Source organism: Notamacropus eugenii, chromosome 2 (genome assembly GCF_028372415.1).
Source record: "Notamacropus eugenii isolate mMacEug1 chromosome 2, mMacEug1.pri_v2, whole genome shotgun sequence".
NCBI lineage: Eukaryota > Metazoa > Chordata > Mammalia > Diprotodontia > Macropodidae > Notamacropus > Notamacropus eugenii.
Genome location: NC_092873.1, coordinates 269,213,393 through 269,234,712, shown reverse-complemented (window position 1 = coordinate 269,234,712; position 21,320 = coordinate 269,213,393). Strand labels below are relative to the sequence as shown.

The following is a 21,320-nucleotide window of genomic DNA, read 5'->3' as shown; positions in this document are numbered from 1 at the left end:
TCCAAACCAAACCCACATTGATGGGAGGTTGGGAGGAGAGGATGAAAGGGCTTTGTGGTAGGACTTTGAGAGCCTGGGAGGCCCTACTGCTCCACATCCCATAAAAACATCCCATACTTTCTGGCTATTGACTGGAATTTTGCTGATAGACTTTATTCCTTTAGCTGAATAAAATCTTTGATCCCTGGTGTATGCCAATATCCAAATATCCAAAGAGGGGTAACTGTTTAAGCTCTTATGAATCGTTCACCTCCACTGAACTCTTCCTCCATGAGGAAGCCTGGCTTCAGTGATAGTAGTATTTGAGCTCTAGAGGGTCCTACTAGCAGCAGCTAGGTGGTATGGTGGTGGATAGAGTGCTTGGATTCAGGAAGCCCTGAGTTTGAATCCCATCACCAACACTTACTGGTGATGTGACCCTGGGTAAGTCACTCATTCTGTCTCAAACTCAATTTCCTCTAACGTAAAATGAAGATGATAATTTAATAGCTATTTCACAGAAGGTATTGTGAGAATTGAAAGATAATGTATATAAAGTGGTTTTTAAAACTTAAAGAGCTATCTAAATTTTAACTCTTATCATTGTTAGCAAGTTGTAAAGGCTTCAGGTAGACTCAGTTATCTAAGGATAAGTCTAACTTAGCTAAATTCCCAGAGGGTCCTCAACAAATTAGCAGCAGGGTGATGAATCTTTCCTTGATAATAATTCACAAGTTGAAGAAGGCTTGTGGTCTGCCTTGGTGAAAAGAGCATTAGGGCCAAAGTGTAAAATACCAATAAATACTTTGCTTGGGGCAAATCTAAAGGGGCAAAAGGGAAAAAAGGTTAATTTAAAATTCAGCCACCAAGTTGAGGCTACCACATGGGCAGGGCTGAATCACTGCCTTGGGGAAACTCATCTCTAGACAGTGTCTTGGATACCCTCTAAATTTTATGCCGAGGCACAAAGCTCATATGACCTTGCCCTGGTTACGTATCTGTGCCAAGCAGTGAAAATCACATATCCTTCAAGTGAGAATCATTTGTACTTTATATTGAATTTATTTTGCATGCTTTCCTAAGAACAGTTTATGATGGATCCTAGAAGAAGTGGGGACAATGTGGCCACCAAGGGAAGAAAAAGCAGAAGAGACTGGCAGCTTCTAAAGACAAACTTGTCTGATTTTGCTATCTTGCCAAGGGTCTATCAGCAGCAGAAGACATTCCATATCTGTAGTGCTTTTCCATCTTAATTCAAATCTTCCTTTAGTGATAGCTCTTAGTGTAAATATCCAAAAAGAAATTCTAGAGAAGAAATGCTCAGCTTGTGTAAATGTTTAAATGAGCATTTTAGGATCTGTTTCTTAGACAGAGAATGCCTGAACACATCATACCTTTCCTAAGGTCAGAGAATCATAGATTTGGAGTAGGCAAGGTCTTTAGAAGTCACCAAGTCCAACCCCCTCATTTAATAGATGAGGAATTCACAGAGAAGTGACTTGCCCAGGGACACACAGCTAGTATCTCAAATGGATTCAAACTCAGATCCTGACTCCAAGTCCAGCACCCTATCTAATACATCACAAATTTCTCTCACTACTATTCTTCTTCTGGTTGCCTACCTCAGTGGGTCAGATAGTCAGCAAAGACTGAAGAGTTTCAATAGCAGGAACCCCCAAGAGAGTTCAAGTTTGGAAAACTTAAATGAATTCTTCTAACCTCTCCTAATTCTACTTGGCCTTATCATTGATTGACCAATCAAGAAGCGTGTATTTATTCATTTATTGAGCGTTTACTGCATTTCCAACTGGCTGATGTGTAACAGCTGAGTGAGATGAGGAGACAGAATCAGTGAAGTGTGACTTCTGTAGTATCTACTTCTTTTTCTTTCCCTTGGGGGTTCTTTTCCCCCATTGCCCTCCCTCCAGGACTTGTGAAAATCGACGTTTCGTTATAAGTGACTGTTATTCCCTGTGAGGATTACAAAAGTGAGATTGACTCTGCCCTTGAGGAGCTTATATTCTATTTTTACCCTTCTTTTTTCTCCTTGATATACAGGAAGAGGTATCCGAATCAAGGACATCTTAAGAGACGAGGAGACACTGACACACTTCCTGGTGCACACATTTGGTTTGCCTGACTCTGTGGTCTATCTTCTGATGAACTCCCAAGTCCGTCCTGAGCAGGTGGGGAACTTGAGTGCAGTGAGGGTGTTACAACTGGGCATGTGTCTTTGGGTGTGTGGATATTCCCAGCCCCATCACCCATTATGTGAATAATGGGGGGGGGGGGGGAATTTGTCTTTGTCCTTTGGAGGAGGGGGATGAGAACAGTATGGCAATGACTTCACTTACTCGTTTGGATCAGGGTACCAAGAGAAGAGCCCAAGGAGGGGGAATGCCTGGGAAAGGTAGAGAGGAGGGCACTTTGCCTTGCTTAGCCTTCTTACCTGTCAGAGGTCAGGGTTAGTGTTTAACATTCAAAAAAGCACAATGGGACAAGATAACAAGGGTTCAACCCTTAGCTCTGAATACCAAAATGAAGTGTCCTTTCCTCTGTGTTTCCAGAGGCTCCTTCTGGTAGCTCTGTGCCCTGATGCTGTTCAGTTGTTGCCGTTGTGTCTGACTGCGCCCCTAGCTGGGCTGTTCTTGGCAGAGATACTGGAGTGGTTGGCCATTTCCTTCTCCAGCTCATTTTACCAATGAGGAAACTGAGGCGAACAGGGTTGGTGACTTGCCCAGGGTCACACATCTAGGAAGTGTCTAAGGCTGTATTTGAACTCAGGAAGATGAGCATTCCTGACTTCAGGCCTTGTGTCCATCCACTGTGCCACCTAGATCTTCATTCATACGTAAAGGTACTCCCTTCTTCAAGACGATTGTAATTCCTCCATGTCTCCTAAGCCTACGCAAGTCTTCTTTACATTTCCCTATAATTCATTCACAGGAGATCTGGCCCTTTTTCCATCTTTTCAGATGGCAATGAATCTTTTGTTATTTTGGCCAATTTCTCCTTGACCAAAATCTATCCTATTTTGTTGTTTCCTGTTGGTTCATATGCTCACTGAAGGCAGGACCTAGGTCTGTTAGAATAATTGTGCATAGTGCCTAGCCTAGCTCTATGTGTGTGTATATGCTATTTATATAATGAGTGATAAACTTGTAATATTTATGTTATAAATTATATTATGAATGAGAGGAAAGATGGTAGGGTGCATAAGGTAGTGAATTTGGAGTCAGAAAGACTTGAGTTCCAATCCCAAGTAAGTCATTACTAGCCATGTGTCCCTGCCCTCTCACCTCTGCTGCCTCATCTGTAAATTAAGGGGGATGGTCAAGATGGCCAGCTCTAGCCCTATAATCTGAGCATCACAAGAAATCTGATATCTTATATTATTTGGTCAATTGTCTCTTAAGCTTCTGTGACTGCAAAACTTATTCAGAAGCAGCCCACAGTCAACCTGGTATTGAAGCTCACCAATATTTACTTGGTGTGCCTCCTGGAACAAGCCTTCATCTCTGCACTGGGCTTGACTGGAAGTCTCTCCAAGTTGGTAGGACTTGAATAAGCTTTTGCTACACACACGTTGCTCTCCAGAGCTCATGGTCACTTTCATGTCACAGTGAAGCAGTAGAGAAAGATTACAAAGAAAAACAAAATAGACAATGATGGGGCAAATGAGGAATGATGAAACTGAATGTTTATGAGATCTGTAAGCCCCCCTTAGCTAAGGCCTTGGACAGCTCAACCTTATATCAGGTCTTCCACTGTACAGTCCTATTCAATTTTTCCATCTCTAAGGACTGTGACTAGAAGCTTCCTAACCCATTCCTCCCAGTGTCTACTCAGAGGTGGTAAGAACTTTCAGAGTGGTTTCATGGTAAGAACACTGGCTTGGGACTCAATGGACCTGGATTCAAATTCCATCTCTTAACATTTCCTACTTATATCACCTAGGGTGAGTCACTCCTTGGGCCTCAGGTTCATAGGTCATAGATTTAAGGGCTAGCTGGAAGAGACCTCAGAGACCATCTAGCGTAACTCCCTCATTTTGCAGATGAGGAAACTGAGACTGAGATGGAGTGACTTGCCCAGAGTCATGTAGGTAGTGAATGCCCTAGGAGAGATTTTAGCCCTTCCAGTCAGGTCTTCCTGACATCCAGCATTCTGTCCATGATTTGCCTCACATTTTTTGGAGTCATAAGATCATGAATATAGAGGTATAAGGGACCTCAGAAGCCATAGAGTCCTTTCCCCTCACTTTACAAATAAATGCAGGCCTCTCTCTCTGACTGTCTCTGAGCCAGGTGTTCACAGAAACAGGACAAAGGGTCCTATAAGTCAGGCCATTCTTGAGACGGCTTGTCAGTCCAGGGCATCCTGGTGCCAACTGCGCCTGAATGTGCTGTCCTTCTTGGGCTAGCCCTCCAACTGGAATGCAACCCTGCCCCATGGGAGACTCAGAATGAGGCCTAAGGCCCCCTGTTGCTTTGGGGTGGGGGTAAGGGGGAAGAATGTGTCAACACTGATTGCTCATTTTCCTCTTTGCTGTCTGTGGCTCATAAAACTGAAATCCTGGAAATGTGCATGCTGGCTTCTAGTTGGTAATAAAAGGCAGCTAGAGATAATGAGAGAAACTTTGCAGAAATTTCTTTCTGATTCCCCTCCAACAACACCAATTATATTTGGAGCCCCAGTCCCTGCAGGCTTTAGGGTCTGAAAACAGTTCATGTGGAAAGAATAAGGCATCGGGTCCCAGCATCCTGGGCTCCAGCTTACCTGACAAGCTCAGGAGCTTAAGGAAAGCTTATGGTCAACTTGACACATACAAGAGCTCTCTTCACATCTGTCCCACACCAGGGGTTGGGTTTAATGTAAGAGGCAGCTTAGGGTCATGGAGAGAGGGCCAGCTTTAGTGTCAGTTCTACCCCAGTTCAAGTCCAGCCTCTGGCACATGCCAACTGTGTGGCCCTGGGCAAATCCCATAGCCTCTTAGTGGCCAAAGGCAACTCTCTTAGACCCCAAGTTACAAAGGAGCTATCAATCTGCCTCTGTGGAAAGTATGTCCACACTGGAAGTTCTAAACACAAATGAAAACTCCAGTGTGGCTCCAAACTAGGATTTCTTCTTCCCTTCCACTGTCCTCACCCATATGTGCATATGACCCTGGGCCACTTATCTCTATCTTAATTTCTCTGTGTCAGTCCTCTCTTCTTTAATCCTGTTTTTCAGTCATTTCCTTTTCATTCTTGAGATCTCTTAAGTATGGATTTTATTCTAGCTCTAGTAGCTCTGTTACCTCCTTGACCATCCTGGCCTATTTGTTCATCATCAAAAGCAGGGCCTTAATCCCTTAATACTCATTATTAGATTCCACTCCCAAGGTCCTATTTAAAGGGCTCTTATATCCACTCTCTCAGCTGGAAGATCATCTAAGGATTAGAACACAGAGGAAAAAGAAAACAAACCTAGTCACAGCCCCTTGGCATAGTAAGTAGCCCAGACTGATACAAAATACTGCCTGTGACCCTGTGACCTCACTTATAAGTGGCCTGGTTTCCCACTTTGGCCAGGATGATTCTCATTTTTGATAGCTTGTACTGGGTGGGCAGGTTTCCTAGGTAAAGTTCAGGAGCCAAGGGGTCCTTACAGTATGTGACCATGGGCAAACTGTGAAGTACATGAGTGACTAAACAGATGGGAATTACCATATCTCATCTGAATTTTGCAAAGTAATTCATCTGTTTGGGAGTTTGACTGGAACTTGGTTCCTTAGAGGCCAGGAGTTCTGGTCCCAAAAAGTGCTACCCCAGCTGCTGTGCTAAGGTAATCCCTTGACCCAGAGTGGTCTCCATCCCTTGCTTCAAGTGATGCTAAGGTTCCCTCCCTTGGGATAAGAAGGAGAGAAGCCTTTGAATCCTAAAGGGGATATGCTATTTTTGTCTACAGTTTGCCTATGGGGTCCCAGACTTGATGCTGAAAGACATTGCGTGCAGTGAAGCCCTGCTAAACCGATTCATCATCTTCAGCCAGCGACGAGGAGCTCAAACTGTCCAGAGAGCCATGTGCCCCTTGTCCCAAGGCAGTCTGCAGTGGGTGGAAGATGCCCTGTATTCTAACGTGGACTTCTTTAAGCTCTTTCAGCTGGTAAGTGAATGACTTGGCTGGTGCCCCCCTGGAGGAATCATCCCCAGGGCTGGAGGGCATGGAGCCAGTTTTCTGGATGAACACTCATGGAATGTCTTCTCCAGGATGGTGAGTCAACACAAAATCATGGACTTATGAGGCAAGAATAAGCCTTTAGAAGTCATTTATTATATTTCTTCTTTAGCTACATTCTGTGGAAAGCCAAAGTTACATGAGTGGTTATACCTATGTATAAGAAAACCTGAATGAATAGGGTGCAATGGAAAGAATGCTAGAGTCAGTTAGGGGTCTGGGTTCAAATGTTGGCTCTGTCACTCACTACCTGTATGACTTTGAACAAGTCACCTAATTTTTCAAGGCCTCAATTTTGTCCTATATAAATTAAGGGAGCTGAACTAGATGACTTCAGAGGTCCCTTCCAGTGTTATATCCATGATTATATGAATAATAACATATAGATTTTTGTTGTTTCCAGACCTTTGATTTTTATCTGTGTAGGGAATTCTCAGTTAGAAATTCCTTCCCAATGCAAACCAACAACTTGTCTGCAATTTGTAATCTTAGAGTTGCCTAGTGTCCTTAGAGTTTAAATGACCCAGAGTACGTATCACAGGCATAACTTGAACCCAGGTCTTCCTGGTTCTGAGGCCAGCTGTCTATCCACTGTGCCATGTTGCCTTTAAATAGTAAAAATGATAAGAATAATAACCATGCCCACATTTACACAACATTTTAGAATTCCTAAGAAAATAATGCTTTGCAATAGAAGTGCCTTTGGAACCAGGAAGACTTGGATTCAAGCCTTTGCTGCTGAGATTGACAATATTCTAGCAGAGTAGGCCCTGGTAGACCTCAGGAGACCAAAGGGCCTGAAACCTTCAGCAGTTCCTCTCCTTGTTCCGCCCTTTCCATTTTTCCTAAGTACATTACTATAGGGTTCCCTGCCTCCTCAATAGGGACAACTGTGATCCCAGTTCATCCATTCCATCTCCATCTCAGATTCCCAAGGAACAATCTTTTCCTTGGCCCTAGTCCGCGGGGTTCTCCCAAGCAAGGATGGGAGAAAGTCCAAAAGACATCCAGAATACAAACACAAATAAAGTATTGAACACACATTTTCATTCCCATACAGAAAGAGAATGCTAAGCAATAAAGAATCATCTTTTGTAAGGCTAATATTCCAGGTTCACTGGGATATTTGTAAATAGCTCTTGGCTTTGCAAGAATTTTACCTTACCTCCCCCAAGCCCAGCCTGTTTATACCAAGTGGGCCCTTTCTTTTGATAGTGGCTCTCTATGAGCTACTCTTTTCCTCTTGTTGAAGTGTGTGTTGGCAGGGATGAGAATGGAGGGAGGCAATGTCCAGCTGCTGCCTCAGCTGTGGCTGGTCCAAAAGAGCTGCTGTCTTTCAAGATCAAAGCCCTTTGCAAAAGGAAAGGAGGCACAGACAGGAGGTGATCCCATCCTAGACCACTGACTTGGCCAGCTGTGGGGGACAGTATCAGGAATTCATCCTTAAGTCTCAAGGGAAGAGGGAAAAAGAGGCCTGAGAGGTGGCAGTGGTCTCTCTGGTATATCCCTGGAGCTTCAGCTCATCAGTTAATAAAAAGAATACTGTGGATGGCAGGGAATAGTCAGAGAATGTCTATACTAGCTTGGAAGTGAATGAGTGTGTGTGTGTGCGCGTGTGCATGTGTATGTGTATGGATGTCCCCCCCATTGTATATTTATAAGTGGTGCCGCAATATTTACTATAATTTTGCTGTTTATTATGTTTTAAGAATGGAAATTCCTTGAGAGTAGGGATTATGTCCCAGCCCAGTACCTAGAACTGAGTAGACACTTTAGTAATGCTTATTCAATTGAATTGAATTGGATTAAGACAGAATCTTTTGTGGAGAAACTTTGATAAGTATTTAGATCTTTTGCACCTCCTCCTTTTTTTTTTAGTAAGAGACCTCTGCTCTTTGAGTTCCCAGAAATTTTCTCCCATCCCACCTTAAAAAGCAAGATTAACATTCTTTAAACACACACACACACACACACACACACACACACACACACACACACACACACACACACACACACACACACACACACACCCAACAACAACAACAGCAACATCCAGTAGAATATGAGGACCTAACAGCAGGGGCTGCTTCATTTTAGGATTTGTCTGCCCCTGCACCTCTTCACTTCAGCCTACCGGAGTGCCGAGCACATAGTAGGCACTTGATAAAAGCTCTGATTTGAATTTCACTAAAACCCTTGTCGCTCCAGGCCTTTCCTCTTGGTTACAAGCATTTAGCTCATTTTGACAAACACTTCTGAAGCAACCCCTTACGAAGCCTGTACTAGGCCAAGCAGGGAGACCCCAAGAGGAGAATGAAGCAGACTCTGCTCTCAGAGAGGCTCTTTTCAGCACTGTTTGGATCTGGAAGGACCTGGGAGGTGGGCTGGCTCAGGACAGAATCAAATAAAGGATGGAATTTCACTTTCTGTGGACAGAGAAGGTTTATTTCCTTGGCTCCAAATAGAATATGGGACTATGGGAGATAGCATTTCTTTCGCTTAAGTAGCATAGCTTTGGAGTATTGGACATGGAGTCAGGCAGACCTGAGTTTGAACCCTCCCTCAGATACTTCCTCGCTGTGTGACCCTGAGCAAATCATTGAACCTCTCTCAGCCTCAGTTTCCTCATCTGTAAAATGAGGATAATAGTAGTACTTGCCTCCCAAGGTTGTTGTGAGGGACAAGTGAGATGGTATATGTGGTGTGCTTTGAAAATCTGAAGGTGCTATATTAATTCCAGCCATAATAATAGTAACAATAATAATAAATACTAGTATTACTTCACCTCCTCCCTTTTCCTGGCTCCTGGATTGTGCAAACCAACTTCCCAAGACACCCAGCTTCTGGAAGAAGGTGAGAACCGACCCTCTACTCTCCTGGTGCTTCCAAAATGAGTGCTTCCATCTGAGGAATCTGGGGTGGCCGCTTTGGACGTTGTGAGCCACCAACGAGGACCTCTTTTTAATTCTTCCTCAGCTGAGTTGGATGACCAAGTACACAAAAGCACATACCCCAAACAAACAAAGGCATGGGAGAGAAGAGATAAGCCAGCAAGACCCAGCAGCAGTTGGAGCCTCTGTGGGGGCCAGGGCAGCAGGGCACCGGGGGCCTTGGCTTACCCTTGCAGGCCTAGCTGGGTGCTACCATCAGGGGGAGAGAACCTCTTTTTGGAACAGGGCTGTTATTGCAGCTGGTTGGCAGGCTGCCATGTTTATTGGAACACAGAGTCACTCATTCTTTGGAAGCCTCCAATTCAGAGATAGCTGGGGCTTCTGTTTATGCTTGCTCTTTCTCACACACAGACACAGCAATGGTTTTTATTAAAGGCCAAGTTAGTGCTTCTTCTAAAAAAATTCTTTTAAAGAAAGAGAATCTTGTTAAACCGCTGGGGGTACCTGCCAGCTAGAGTTCTGAGCCCAGTGCCAGCATCAGAGGCCCAAAGTATTAGGGTTAGACAGGAGGAAAGGGACCCACTGAAACCAGCTTTCCTTTGTTTTCAGCTCTCATTGGGAGTGGCCCTTCCCTTCAATATCAGTGAGATTGTTCTCCAAACCTTCTTCCCTTAAGTTCTCTAAGCAAGATGACCTTAAAGGTCATCTTGTGCATCTCCTTCACTTTATAGATGGGGAAATGAGGCACACAGTAACTTATGGGATCCCACGAGGGAACAGGGAGGGTAAGGTCCTGTGGGCAGCCCATGGAGAGAGGTCTAAAGTAAATGGGACTGGTTTGTGTCTGAGGATTCCCTTCTGGTTTGGCTTAGGTTGGTGTGTTTCTTATTCTCATTGCTATTCTCATAGTTGTTGTTAGCTAGCATTTACATAGCACTTTAAGGCTTGCAACGTGCTTTCAATGCATCCTCTCACTGGATCACAAAAACCCTTTGAGGGAGGTGCTGTAATTATCTCCACTTTACACATGAGGAAACTGAGAGATTAAATGACTTAGCCAGGATCACAGAGCTAGTAAGAATGTGAGGCAGAATTTGAATTCAAGTCTTTTCTCAGGCACTTCACCAGCAAAGGCCACCTGGGAATCTCCACTTGTTTGCATCCCGTTCCCCAAACTACTTTGTTTTTACTCATTCCTGTTTTCATTTTGTCTGTCACTCCAGTGCCTCAAGTGATTTGCCCAAGCAAGATTTGAATCCAGGTATTCCAGGCTCCCAGTCCAGTACTCCATCTCCTTTGTTACCTAGATTAGGGGAGAAAGTCAGTCATCTGTGTTTGAGGACTTCCACTCCTCACTGAAAGCAGGAGCTCCAGGGTTGGGCAAGAAAGATGCTTCTTGCCAAAGCTAACTAAACTGTTTTCTCACCTCATAAAAAATTTTTTAAAAGAAGTTTCACTTTAATTTTGGGTGAAGGGTTTGGGATGATTCCTGTCTGTTTGGGCCCTGGGTCTGTTCCTCCTCCTCATCCACCTTCTCCTCCTCTTTCTTCTTCCTCACTCCCTGGCTCTTTCCCTCCTTCTTCCTCCTTCCCCTTCTGACTATTCATCCTGTTTGCTCTTGGGTTATGGTCGAGAAGCTTTGAAATCTTGCTGAGAAGCAAATCAGTCCCTTCTGTGTTGAATGTTTATTTGTGGAAATTCAGCAGGGGAACTGAGCTTGGTGCCAAGACCTGCCATACTGCTGGGAAACCTGAATTTCCCCTCCCCTCCCCCTAGTCACTAGGAGCTGATACAGGGAATCTGGTCTCCCCAGAGGGGTTGGCTCATGGTTTCTCCTCCCTCCCCCATACCCCTTTTCAGAAATATTTTAGTATAGTTCAACTTCCATTCCTTTCCATACACCACTCCATGGTTCTAAATTTGGGCTTTTCTGACTTAATTTTTGCCCTTCTTTGCTGACTCCTTGTTCTCTAAGGAGTAAAGGTTTGAGAAGTGGGAACCCTAAGGGGCTGCACCTTTAAATACTCAACAGTATCAGTAAATCTCCTCCTCTTCTCCCCCCTCCAAATTCTTGGATTTTCTGTTCTCCAAAAGGAAGGCTTTGTGGATTATCCACTGAGAGCTAGTCTCTGCCCTCTGGGAGGTCACTGGAGCTGGTTAAATTTCAACTAGCTATCTGAAGTCCCTCTCAGGAAATACTTTTGTCAAGGGCAAAAGGAGAGCAGAAGTCCATTGGAAAAGCCCCAAATCATCAGCATTTAGAAATGAGGTTCCATATAGTTTTGACTTTCTTATCTTTTAGCTTCTCCCTTCTCTAAACCTTTTACCATTTACCATAGCTACAGGTCTAAGGAGGGTACAGAACTCCAGTTGAGGCTTCTGGCATTTTGGGAATAAGCAGAGGAAAGATAGAACACAAATATTTCCCTCACCCCCACCCTTTTTATGCTTCCATGTCAAGTTCAGAAGGTGGCCACCTCTGGGCTAGAAATGAGGCAGTAGGGAGGTCATTCTAGAGAAGGTGATCCAGTTCAGCCAAGAGTTTCCAAAAATTATCAAGGCCCTACTGAGTCTCTCCCTCCTCAAATCATCTTTAATTTACTTTTTTAAAAAAAATTTTTGCTTTCCATGTGGCATCCCCCAGAATGTCAGCTCCTTGATTGAGGGTTTATTCCCCCTCACACCAAAATGTCATATCTGCTGGTGCCTGTGAATTCAGCATCCTCTCTCCTCCTCTGTGACCTCCTCTCTACCTGGAATGCTCTCCCTCCTCTACTTGACCTCTTAGAATCTCTAGTTTTAGGGGAGCTAGGTGGTACAATGGATAGAGCATCAGCCCTGGAGGCAAGAGGACCTGATTTCAAATCTGACCTTAGACACTTACTATCTGTGTGACCCTGCACAAGTCACTTAACACAGATTGCATTCAGTCCCCCGTCCTCCCCCCCAAAAAAAAAGGAATCCCTCATTTCCTTCAAGGATTGGCTCAAATCAAATATTCAGTATTTGCCCAGGGTCATAGCTGGTGTCTGAGGCAGGATTTGAACAAAGGTCTTCTTGACTGCAAGTTGAGCATTCTATCTACTACACCATCTAGTTGCCTTTCATGTATAATATATGTACATGTATACACATAAATGTATACATTTATAGGATAGATATACACACATGAAACGTAACAATATACACATCTGTGTACAAAGATCTAAATATAGATAGATGTGTGCATACACATACACACACACACACACACACACACACATAAAATAACTCAGGTAGGATGTAGCATCTGAGCTAAGCTTTTAAAGAAGCCAGAGATGCTTCCTGAGAGACTCTCAGACTTGGAAGGAACCTCTGAGGCCATCTAATCCAGCTCTTACCTGGTGAAGAATTTCCTCCAATATCCCCTGCAAGTGATGGTACAGCTTTTGCCCAAAGACCTCCCATGAAGGGAAAGCCCTGACCCCCCCAAGGCAGTCCATTCCACTTTGACATAACTCTCATGGCTAGAAGATTTTTCCCCACACCACACCTAAATTTTATAGATGCAGAGAAGATCCCTGCAAGCTCCTGAAACTTAGATTAGGAGGAATGGTGGGATACAGTGAAAGGAGCAATAGAAAAGGAGTCAGTCCAAGGACCTGACTGAGCTCTCTGGGTGACTCTGGATAATTCTCCCTGGGTCTCAGTTTCCTTAACTGTAAAAGAAAGGGGTTGTACTAGATGATTTCTGAAGCCCTCCAGCTCTGCTATGATCCTATGACCTCCTGTCAGCAGCCACAGTTGGACCCACATGCTGGTTCCCACAAACGACACATAGCAGAACTCAAGTTCCTACAAAGAGTCAAAGGCCCCATTGCCCATTTTCACTGGAGTCTGAGAGCGTCATGTGGCCAGTCTGTTCACATGCCCACCCTGGTGAGTCAAAGAGACTCTGTTCCCCTAAGCCTTTGGGAAACAGCTTGTCTCTGTGGCCTCTCCTGGAAGGACAGATTGGCCTTTTTGTTGTTATTGCCCCTGAGTAAAATGACTGAGTCTAAATTCTCTTCTCATGACGCATTTCCCAGTACTCAGATTGTCCCTGTTTGTTGCCCCCTCACCACTGCAGCTGGTTTCCTCTCTTTTCATCTGACACTTAACTGCTGTCAGGTCCTAACAAACATTCCTCAAATCTGCAGTCCTCCTGGTTACCCAGCAACACACTTCCCTCCCAGATAAAGCTGGCTTCCCTGGAGCAACAGGTCCAAGCCCAAATGAGTTGTGCCCACACAAGTAGTAGAAAAGGGCTTGATCTCAGTTTCTCTTTTGAGGGAGAGAGGCAGAAAATGACATCTTTTAGAAGGTTAACTTAATCCCATCACTTTTGAACTCTTCTGTGAGTACAGAAGAGACCACATCTCTCAAAGTCATGGACTGTTTAACTTGGAACTGCCATGCCCAAGAGTCGAGATAGATGTCTCCTTCAGAAATTCAGCTCCAAAAGCTTGTAACTTCCTCCTAGATGAGTAGAACTTGTGATTATTGTGGGGTTTTTTTAACCTAATTGCTTTAATTTTAGATTTGTTTGCGTGAGTAAGATTTCTGGGAGAGCATATTAGAATATAGTCTCCAATATTGAAGAATATATTAGAAAGAGTCCTGGACTTGGGGGTCAGGCAGTTCAAACTGAGATCTTAAGAAGAATCTAGGGCAGCTAGATGATGTAGTCATTAGAGCACTGGACCTAAAATCAGGAGGACTCATTTTCTTGAATTCAAATCTGTCCTCGGACACTTGCTGGCTAGGTGATCCTGGGCAAGTCACTTAACTCTGCTGGTTTCCTTATCTCTAAAATGAGCTGGAGAAGAATAAAGCAAATCATTCCAGTATCTGCCCAGAAAACCCAGATGGGGTCATGAAGAGTCAGATATGACTGAAAAAGACTAAGGGTAACAACAAATGCTAAGGAGAAAATTTAAATAGAATGTGAGTTTGGGCAGATTGGTTTAGTTTTCTAAGCTTCAGTTTTCTCATCATTTCAATGAACATGAATAATTGGAATGACCAATCTTAACCCCAGAGAAGAGAGAGGAAATGGACTTCCTTTCTTTGGAGTGATGGGGAATGTGCTGTTGCAGTCAGATATAGTCACAGTGTTAGTTTTGTTGAACTGTTTTTCTTTGTTACAAGATAAGGCTACCTTGGGCATGGTTTGGGAGTAGGGACTGGTGGCGGTAGCTCGGAAAAATAACTCGGGTGCAAAGACAACGGCATCAATACAATTTAAATAAAGGCAAATGAGCTGTCAGGACATAGTAGATAGAGGGCTGACTTGTGCTCAAGCCCTCCCTCTCAGACTTAGTGGCTTTGTGAGAAAGCCACTTAACCTTGATGTCCGAAACAATCTGACTCTAAGTTACAGACCCTTGGAATGTATCCAGGGAGGTAAGCTTTCAGAGGGGGGATTGCCCAACTTGAAATTTCATATGTAAACCGCATCCACACCTCATACTCTAATACCTGTCTCACAACGTAGTTGGAAGGAAAGTGCTTTGTAAACCTTAAATGACCATGGAAATGTAAGTTTCCTAGTGGCCTGTTTTCAGAAAATAACAACCCCAAATACCTGCCATTCATCTTCAAAGAGCTTGTTTCCTGAGAGCTTCAGTAGACACTTTCTTAGGGTAAGGAGCTGGAGCCAGCCTGCCTGGAAGTGCACAAGGTGTCTGAGGGCTGAACAGAGACCTGAGCCAGGCTCACGAAGATGAGTAATGAAAGGGAAATGACAAAAATGCACATACTCCCTGAGGCCTATTTTCGTAACCTTTTTCCTTACGGGGCACAGATGCCTCCCTTCAGTTGGACTATGGCCGAGAATCTGTGATTTCCTCATTTCCCTGTGAACCAGTGGTCTTGGCTCACAGGAAAGCATTCAAAGTGAGGGAGATGGATTATTCCGTGATAAGCTGTTCCCGGCTCATTGAGCAGCCCCCACCCTGTCAAGAGCCAGAAAGGGATTCTAAGGGTACTGAGGCCCAGAGAGGGGAAGAACTTGCCAAGGCGGCAAAGACAGACTTCTGCCTCAGGTCTCTGTTGTTCAGATCAAATCTAGTTTGACAATATGGCCCTCTTCAGTTTGCATTTGGTCTTCACTAACCGCAGAAGGATTTTCTTAAGTTCCTGGTGAGAAACATGCTCAGAAACCCATGGAAGGGAATTTCTTGCCTTATGGAGCAGGCATCATATTTACTCATAGGACCAGAGATTTGAACATGAAATGATCCTGGGGGACATCTAATCCCACACTTTCATTTTACAGAGGAGTAAACTGAGGCCCTGAGAAGTTGTGACTTGCCCAAAGTCACAGTGCCTGGCACATAGTAGGCACTTAGTAGATGTTTATTGAATTGAATTGGATTTCATGGCAGAGGCAGAGTGAATATCCTTTATTTCAAAGAGATAGGACAGATAAAGGGGTGGAATAGTAGAATGTATTCTGGTATCTTCACCTGAGAAAATCCAAGAACTGGAAGGCAAAAGCATTTTCCAATCAGTGAAAGGAGGAACAAATAAGTGATTTTGTAAATAGAGTATATACCAGGATGCAGCAGATCACATCATTAACTTTTAAAAACAAGGCAATTAATCAGTTAGTTAACAAGCATTTATATTAAGTAACTACTCTGTACCAAGTGCTGTGCTATGCATTAAAAAAGAAAAAAGAAGGAAGAGAAAAAAAAGCAAGGGAAGGAGGGAGGAAAAAAGGAGGAAGAAAAGAAAGGAAAGAGGGAAGAAGGAAAAAAGAAAGGATGAGAGAATAAAGGGAAGAAGGAAGAAGAGAGAGAGAGAAAGAGAGAGAGAGAGAGAGAGAGAGAGAGAGAGAATCCCTGCAAAGAGACTGGTGAATAGGGTGGATAAATTTCATATACATAGAGATTTCTTTTTTTTTTTTTTTTTTACTTTAGGAGATGCTAAAAAGATTTCTGAGACAACATTTTTATATCATATGCTACTAGGAAAGGGATGAAGGAGTACAGGGAACAGATCAGAAGACTGATACAGAGGCATCATATAGGGATCCAGGCAGCTAGAAAGACTGAAGTTGAAGACAGGAAGATGAGTTCAGATCCTCCCTCAGATACTCATTATTGTGTGTAACCATGGTCAAGTCACATCATCTTTCTCAGTCTCAGTTTCTTCTATATAAAATAATAATAGCACCTACTGACAGAGTTGTTCTGTGGGTCAAGTGAGATGTAAAGTGCTTTAGGCACTCTAAAGAGTTTTATAAAGGTTAGCTATTAGTAGTAGTCTTATGACTACTGCTGATGGGGGACTTCAATTCAGTCTAGTGGATCTCAGGCTCACTCATAAAGAACCTTCTCTCAAGGTCCACATTTTAAGTGAGCCAACCTCTAACAGACCGTCTAAAGTCTTTCTGTGGTGGGGGCCTGATAGGAGAACGGTCTTCTTGTACTATGTTCTTTATTGTCTGGTCTGGTTGCTTTATCTCCACTGAGAGAGAAAGCATTGAGTATGCGTCAGAGGAGAGTGCCCGTAGGAAGGCTGTCCCCCATTCAAACAGCCACCAGGACTGCCCTGCTCTGGTTTACAGTCTTTTATTCAGTTGTATATTTTGTTATTGTAGGCTTCAACGTCAGCGTCAACAATCTGAGCTCACAGGACAGAGTTTGAGTAAAGAGGGAATCTTTCAGAAGCTTCTGTCTAGGGTATGGGGGTAATTTCAGGAACAAGACACAAACCAATCGTATGCTCAGCTGGCTGAGGGGAAGAGAGGCAAAGGTTCCCTCAGCAGGAAAAAGGGATGAATAACCTTTTTATCCCTGGAGCTTTTCCTGGTCTTGGGCCACTTTTTGTTCTTTGCGAAATGAAAAAAACTTGTTTGGAATAGAAGGAAACCATAGATATGGGGAACACTGAAACACACCCAAACATGTGCACGTGCACACAAACACATGCACACACGCACACACATACACATGTATACACACACCCTTCTCAACCCAGAAACTGAATTTATTTTGAATTACCGTGATACTTCCTTTTCTCTCAGTAAAAAAAATCCATTCCCTCCAACCTCATTGTCTGCTTCATTCTCCTGGTTTTCATGCTGAATGGATAGTGGATCAAGTACTATACCTGCAGTCAGGAAGTTCTAGATTCAGATCCTGTTATTAGCTGTGTGACCAGAGGCAACTCCCTTAGCCTCTCTGAAACTCAGTTTCCACTTCTGTGAAATGGAGATCATAATACCTTTGGACCCAACTTACTGGGTTTTTTGTAGGATTCAAATAAGATAATATATGGTGCTGTTCATTATTAATTCTGACAAAACGCTTTTAAAAACAGGGCAATTAATCAATCAATTAATAAGCATTTATGTTAAGTAACTATTTCTGTAACAGTGTTTCAAATCAGGTGCTACTATTTAAGTCATGGATTCTTAACATTTTTTTTTTGGTCAGGGACCCCTTAGCTCAGAATGATGTTTTTACATGCAAAAAACAAAATATAAAGAATTATAAAAGAAATAATTACCTTGAAATATAATTATGAAAACTTTTTTAAAGTTTATGGACCTCAGATGAAGAATCCATTGTGGTGAATGAAGACAGAGATTGCTAAGCATGGAGACCTACAAAATTGTGTGAGGGTGATGAAAGCAGAGAAAGGAGAGCAAAAGATCAGGAAATCAGTGTTTTTCCTCTCATTTAGAACTCCTTAGGCAAGCAACTGACTTGATTTAAATGAAGTGGAAAGAGCATTGGAGTTGGGATCAGGAAACCTGGGCTTGAGCTCTGTGTCTCTCCCATTTAACTGGTGGTGTCAGTGCCCCTCTCAACCTCTCCAAGCCTCAGTTTCCTCAGACCAGAGCCTTCTAAAGATAAAAAGATGGATAGATGAATGGATGGATGGATGAAAAAGCATTCATTCAGTACTTATTGTGTGCCAGGCACTATGCTAAGCATTGTGGGAATGCAAAATACAAAGAAAATAAGATTGTCTCAGCTCTCAAGGAACTTATATTCTAAAAGGAGAAGGCAACACAGAGGAGTGGTGACCAGAGAGGTGTGCTGTGGTCAGGGGTATCAAAGGAGGGGTGGTGAGTGGAACCATAGGGCCATCAATTGACATGTCCTTCCCAGGAATGGTAGCATAGATTTGAATCCTGCTCTCAAAGGTAGAGATGGAAAGCAACAGGGGAGTGGGGACAGATGTCTAGAAGACCCAGAGTAGTAAGGCACGAACATGTCTAGAGAATACCAGTAGCCTGATGGGTCTGGGCTGGACTAGTTAGAATGAACACTCAGCATCAGAAACCTGGGGCTATGAGCTTTTGTTGGGCAGCCAGGTGGCACAGAGGACAGCATACTGGGCCTGGAGTTAGGAAGACACATCTTTCTGAGTTCTGATCTAGTCTTAGATACACCAGCTGTGTGACCCTGCGCAAGTCACTTAACCCTGTTTGCCTCGGTTTCCTCGTCTGTAAAATGAGCTGGAGAAGGAAATGGAAAACCTCTCCAGTATCATTGCTAATAAAACCCCAGAGGGGGTTATAAAGTGTCAGACATGACTGAAAAGTGACTGAGACAGACACAAGGAGCATTTATTATTATGAAATGAATTGTAATGTTTTTCAGAGAAATTAAGCATCTTCAGGACAAATCTACTTCTCTCATCTAAGCTTTCCTGACAAGACTTGGAGAGAGGAGATGGAAACTAATTTTATCTTGAAACCAGAATTGTCTGTCTGGCCATCCTTTTGTTGGAGAATGATGTGTATATCTTGCCCCTTAAGACAACTTCATAAATGAGTACCAAGAATTTACTAGTGACACTATTTATTCGTTCTAGTCTTCTCAGCCCACATATAATAAGAAGGATTCAAGGGCATTCTTTTCTGCTTATCTGATACAAATCAGAGGTATTTGCGAAGTGTATGGAAGCGAGATCCCTTAGGGCTAGTGATCTGAGAGATAAAAAGAAAATGTAATGTGGTCTTAGATGGAAAAAATCCTAGACCTTCTCCCAGCCCCTAAAGAAAATGCTATTCACAACATATCTGTATCATTGGATGGAAGAAAAAACCTTTTTCATTCTATTGTTCAATCACTTCAGTTGTATTCAACTCTTTGTGACCCCATTTGGGGTTTTCTTGGCAAAGATACTGAAATGGTTTGTCATTTCCTTCTCCAGCCCATTTTACAGTTAAGGAAACTGAAGCAAACAAGGTTAAGTGACTTGGCCAGGGTCACACAGCTAGGATGTGTCTGAGGGCCAGGTTTGAGCACAGACGGGTCTTCCTGACTGAAGGGCTGATGCTTTATGCACTGCTCCACCTAGCTACCCCAAAGGCACTGCCTCCACGTTTTTGCTGAGTTAGAGATCTATGGATGTGGAAGACTGTATGATACTAGGCTTTTCTGATGTGCTGATTAGTTTGAATCAGCTGGGTTTTTCCTTCTTTTTCATTTTGTATGGGATGGCTTTACAGGAAGGAAATATGAGTCATGTAAAGCAAAGGATGTCCATAAATATTTCTTTTTAATACCCCACAAATACGAGCTGGCCAAAATGCATTGAAAAAAGGACTGTTGTGCTTTGTGTATCTAGTCCCCTCAAAGACTGGAGTTCAGCTTTCATCAAATTTCCTGAAACGTGCCCATGAGGTAGGGAACTTTGTTGGTCACAATCACGACATTACGGAGACTGAGTTTGTTCAGTCAGGTTTGGCTCTGGGACGTCCTGGGAATGCTTGGATGTTCCTGGAGGCAGGAGAGGCAACTCAGTGAACCACTGAAGTGAAAAATGCTTGTCCAGCTGGGTACTGTGGCACTCAGGGTCACGGGAGCATTGCTGGTATTTGGGGAGTCTGTAGGAGTGCTCCTTTCCCTTGATAATCAACAGCAGCAGCAGCTCTGACAGATCATGTAACTAGAGAACTCACAGAACAGAAGAGAGCCAAAATCAAACAGAGGAATAATGGTTGACCTGAATGCAGAGAGCACAATGGAAGAAAAGATGGGAACAATCTGCAGAGGAAGTCAGGGAGAATGGGGAGAGCCACTGAGGTGACCACATTGGCAACTCTCCACTCATTCTTCCTGTCACTCACCCAGCTGCTCTGTTTGCCTTCCTCCAGGAGCCCTGCTTGGTGTCTCTAAACCAGCGGTCAGGATTATTTTGGTGTATTTAATGTCACCATGAAACTATTTGTGATTGACTTGCTCAGTGGGGTGACCTAGAACAATATCATTTGATTTTTCTCAATTAGATTTAATTTTAAAAAAGAGCTGTGTTTCTGGAAACAATCTCATAGAAATTGGCTCTGTGATCAGAAAGTAGAGAGGAAATGTTTTTTTATGGGTACAGGAGAGTGGAGTGACTATGACAGAGTGTGTGTGTGTGTGTGTGTGTGTGTGTGTGCGTGCATGCACACATGTAGAACTGAACTTTTTTCCCCTCTTTCTTCTTATCACTTATAGCTTCCCACGCTCATAGACAGCAGCTCTCAAGGTATCAATCTGAGATCCTGGGGAAGGGCTTTATCTAAAATGTCTCCAAGAGTGCAAGAGGTAAGTGGTTTGATGATGGTAATTATAATACAGACCAAGCAAACATCATTATGGCTTCCCAGATTTTCCCACACTTAGTCCCCTAAGCAGCTGATCCCATGACTTCTCTGACCTTCCAGTTTGTAGTATGACAATCAATGGCCCCATCTAATAGTCTCAAAGTCTTTTTTACCATGCTTTAGTTTTTGGAATCTCTCATTATACAAGGTACCCTGTGGCTTTCGAGTGTGGTACAAATGAGCTGTGGCCTATGACCTGGCTTCTCCAGTTGGTGAATGAGCTATTATTCTAGTCTACTACAGATTAGCCTGCTAATTTACCTGTGATCCTTCAGTCCTGCTTTTTGTTTTTGTTTTTACAAGACTGGTTTCTTCTCTCACTCAGGCTGGAAGTTCAGGGGCTGTGAGGCCAATTGGCTCGAAATTTTGACTTTTTCTATTTCTGACCTGGGCTAATTTATGTCTCCTTGGACAAATTTTGTAACTTCTTGCTCCGTAGAGGGTCACTGTATTGCTGCCGCACTTAGTGTGGACACCTTATTAGGATAGCTCACTATAGCCCAGAACTGCTAAGCACAAGAGATTCATCACTTAGCCTTTCATATAGCTGGGAATATAGGCATGTACCACTAGGCTTAGCTTAGTCCTGTTTTGTT

At 43.3% G+C, this 21,320-nt stretch overlaps 1 protein-coding gene across 2 annotated transcripts in view; it reads left to right on the top strand.

Moving 5' to 3' along the window:
• The window catches only part of ABCA4 (ATP binding cassette subfamily A member 4), a 200,937-nt gene that overhangs the window by 51,480 nt on the left and 128,137 nt on the right, over window positions 1-21,320 (top strand). Inside the window, exons 6-8 of one of the 2 annotated variants that reach the window (XM_072644042.1) lie at window positions 2,042-2,165; window positions 5,929-6,126; window positions 20,576-20,665. In XM_072644042.1, the coding sequence (XP_072500143.1) occupies window positions 2,042-2,165; window positions 5,929-6,126; window positions 20,576-20,665 (412 nt within the window). Of the gene's footprint in view, window positions 1-2,041; window positions 2,166-5,928; window positions 6,127-20,575; window positions 20,666-21,320 lie in introns of those variants that run through there. The other variant, XM_072644041.1, reaches the window with a different exon arrangement.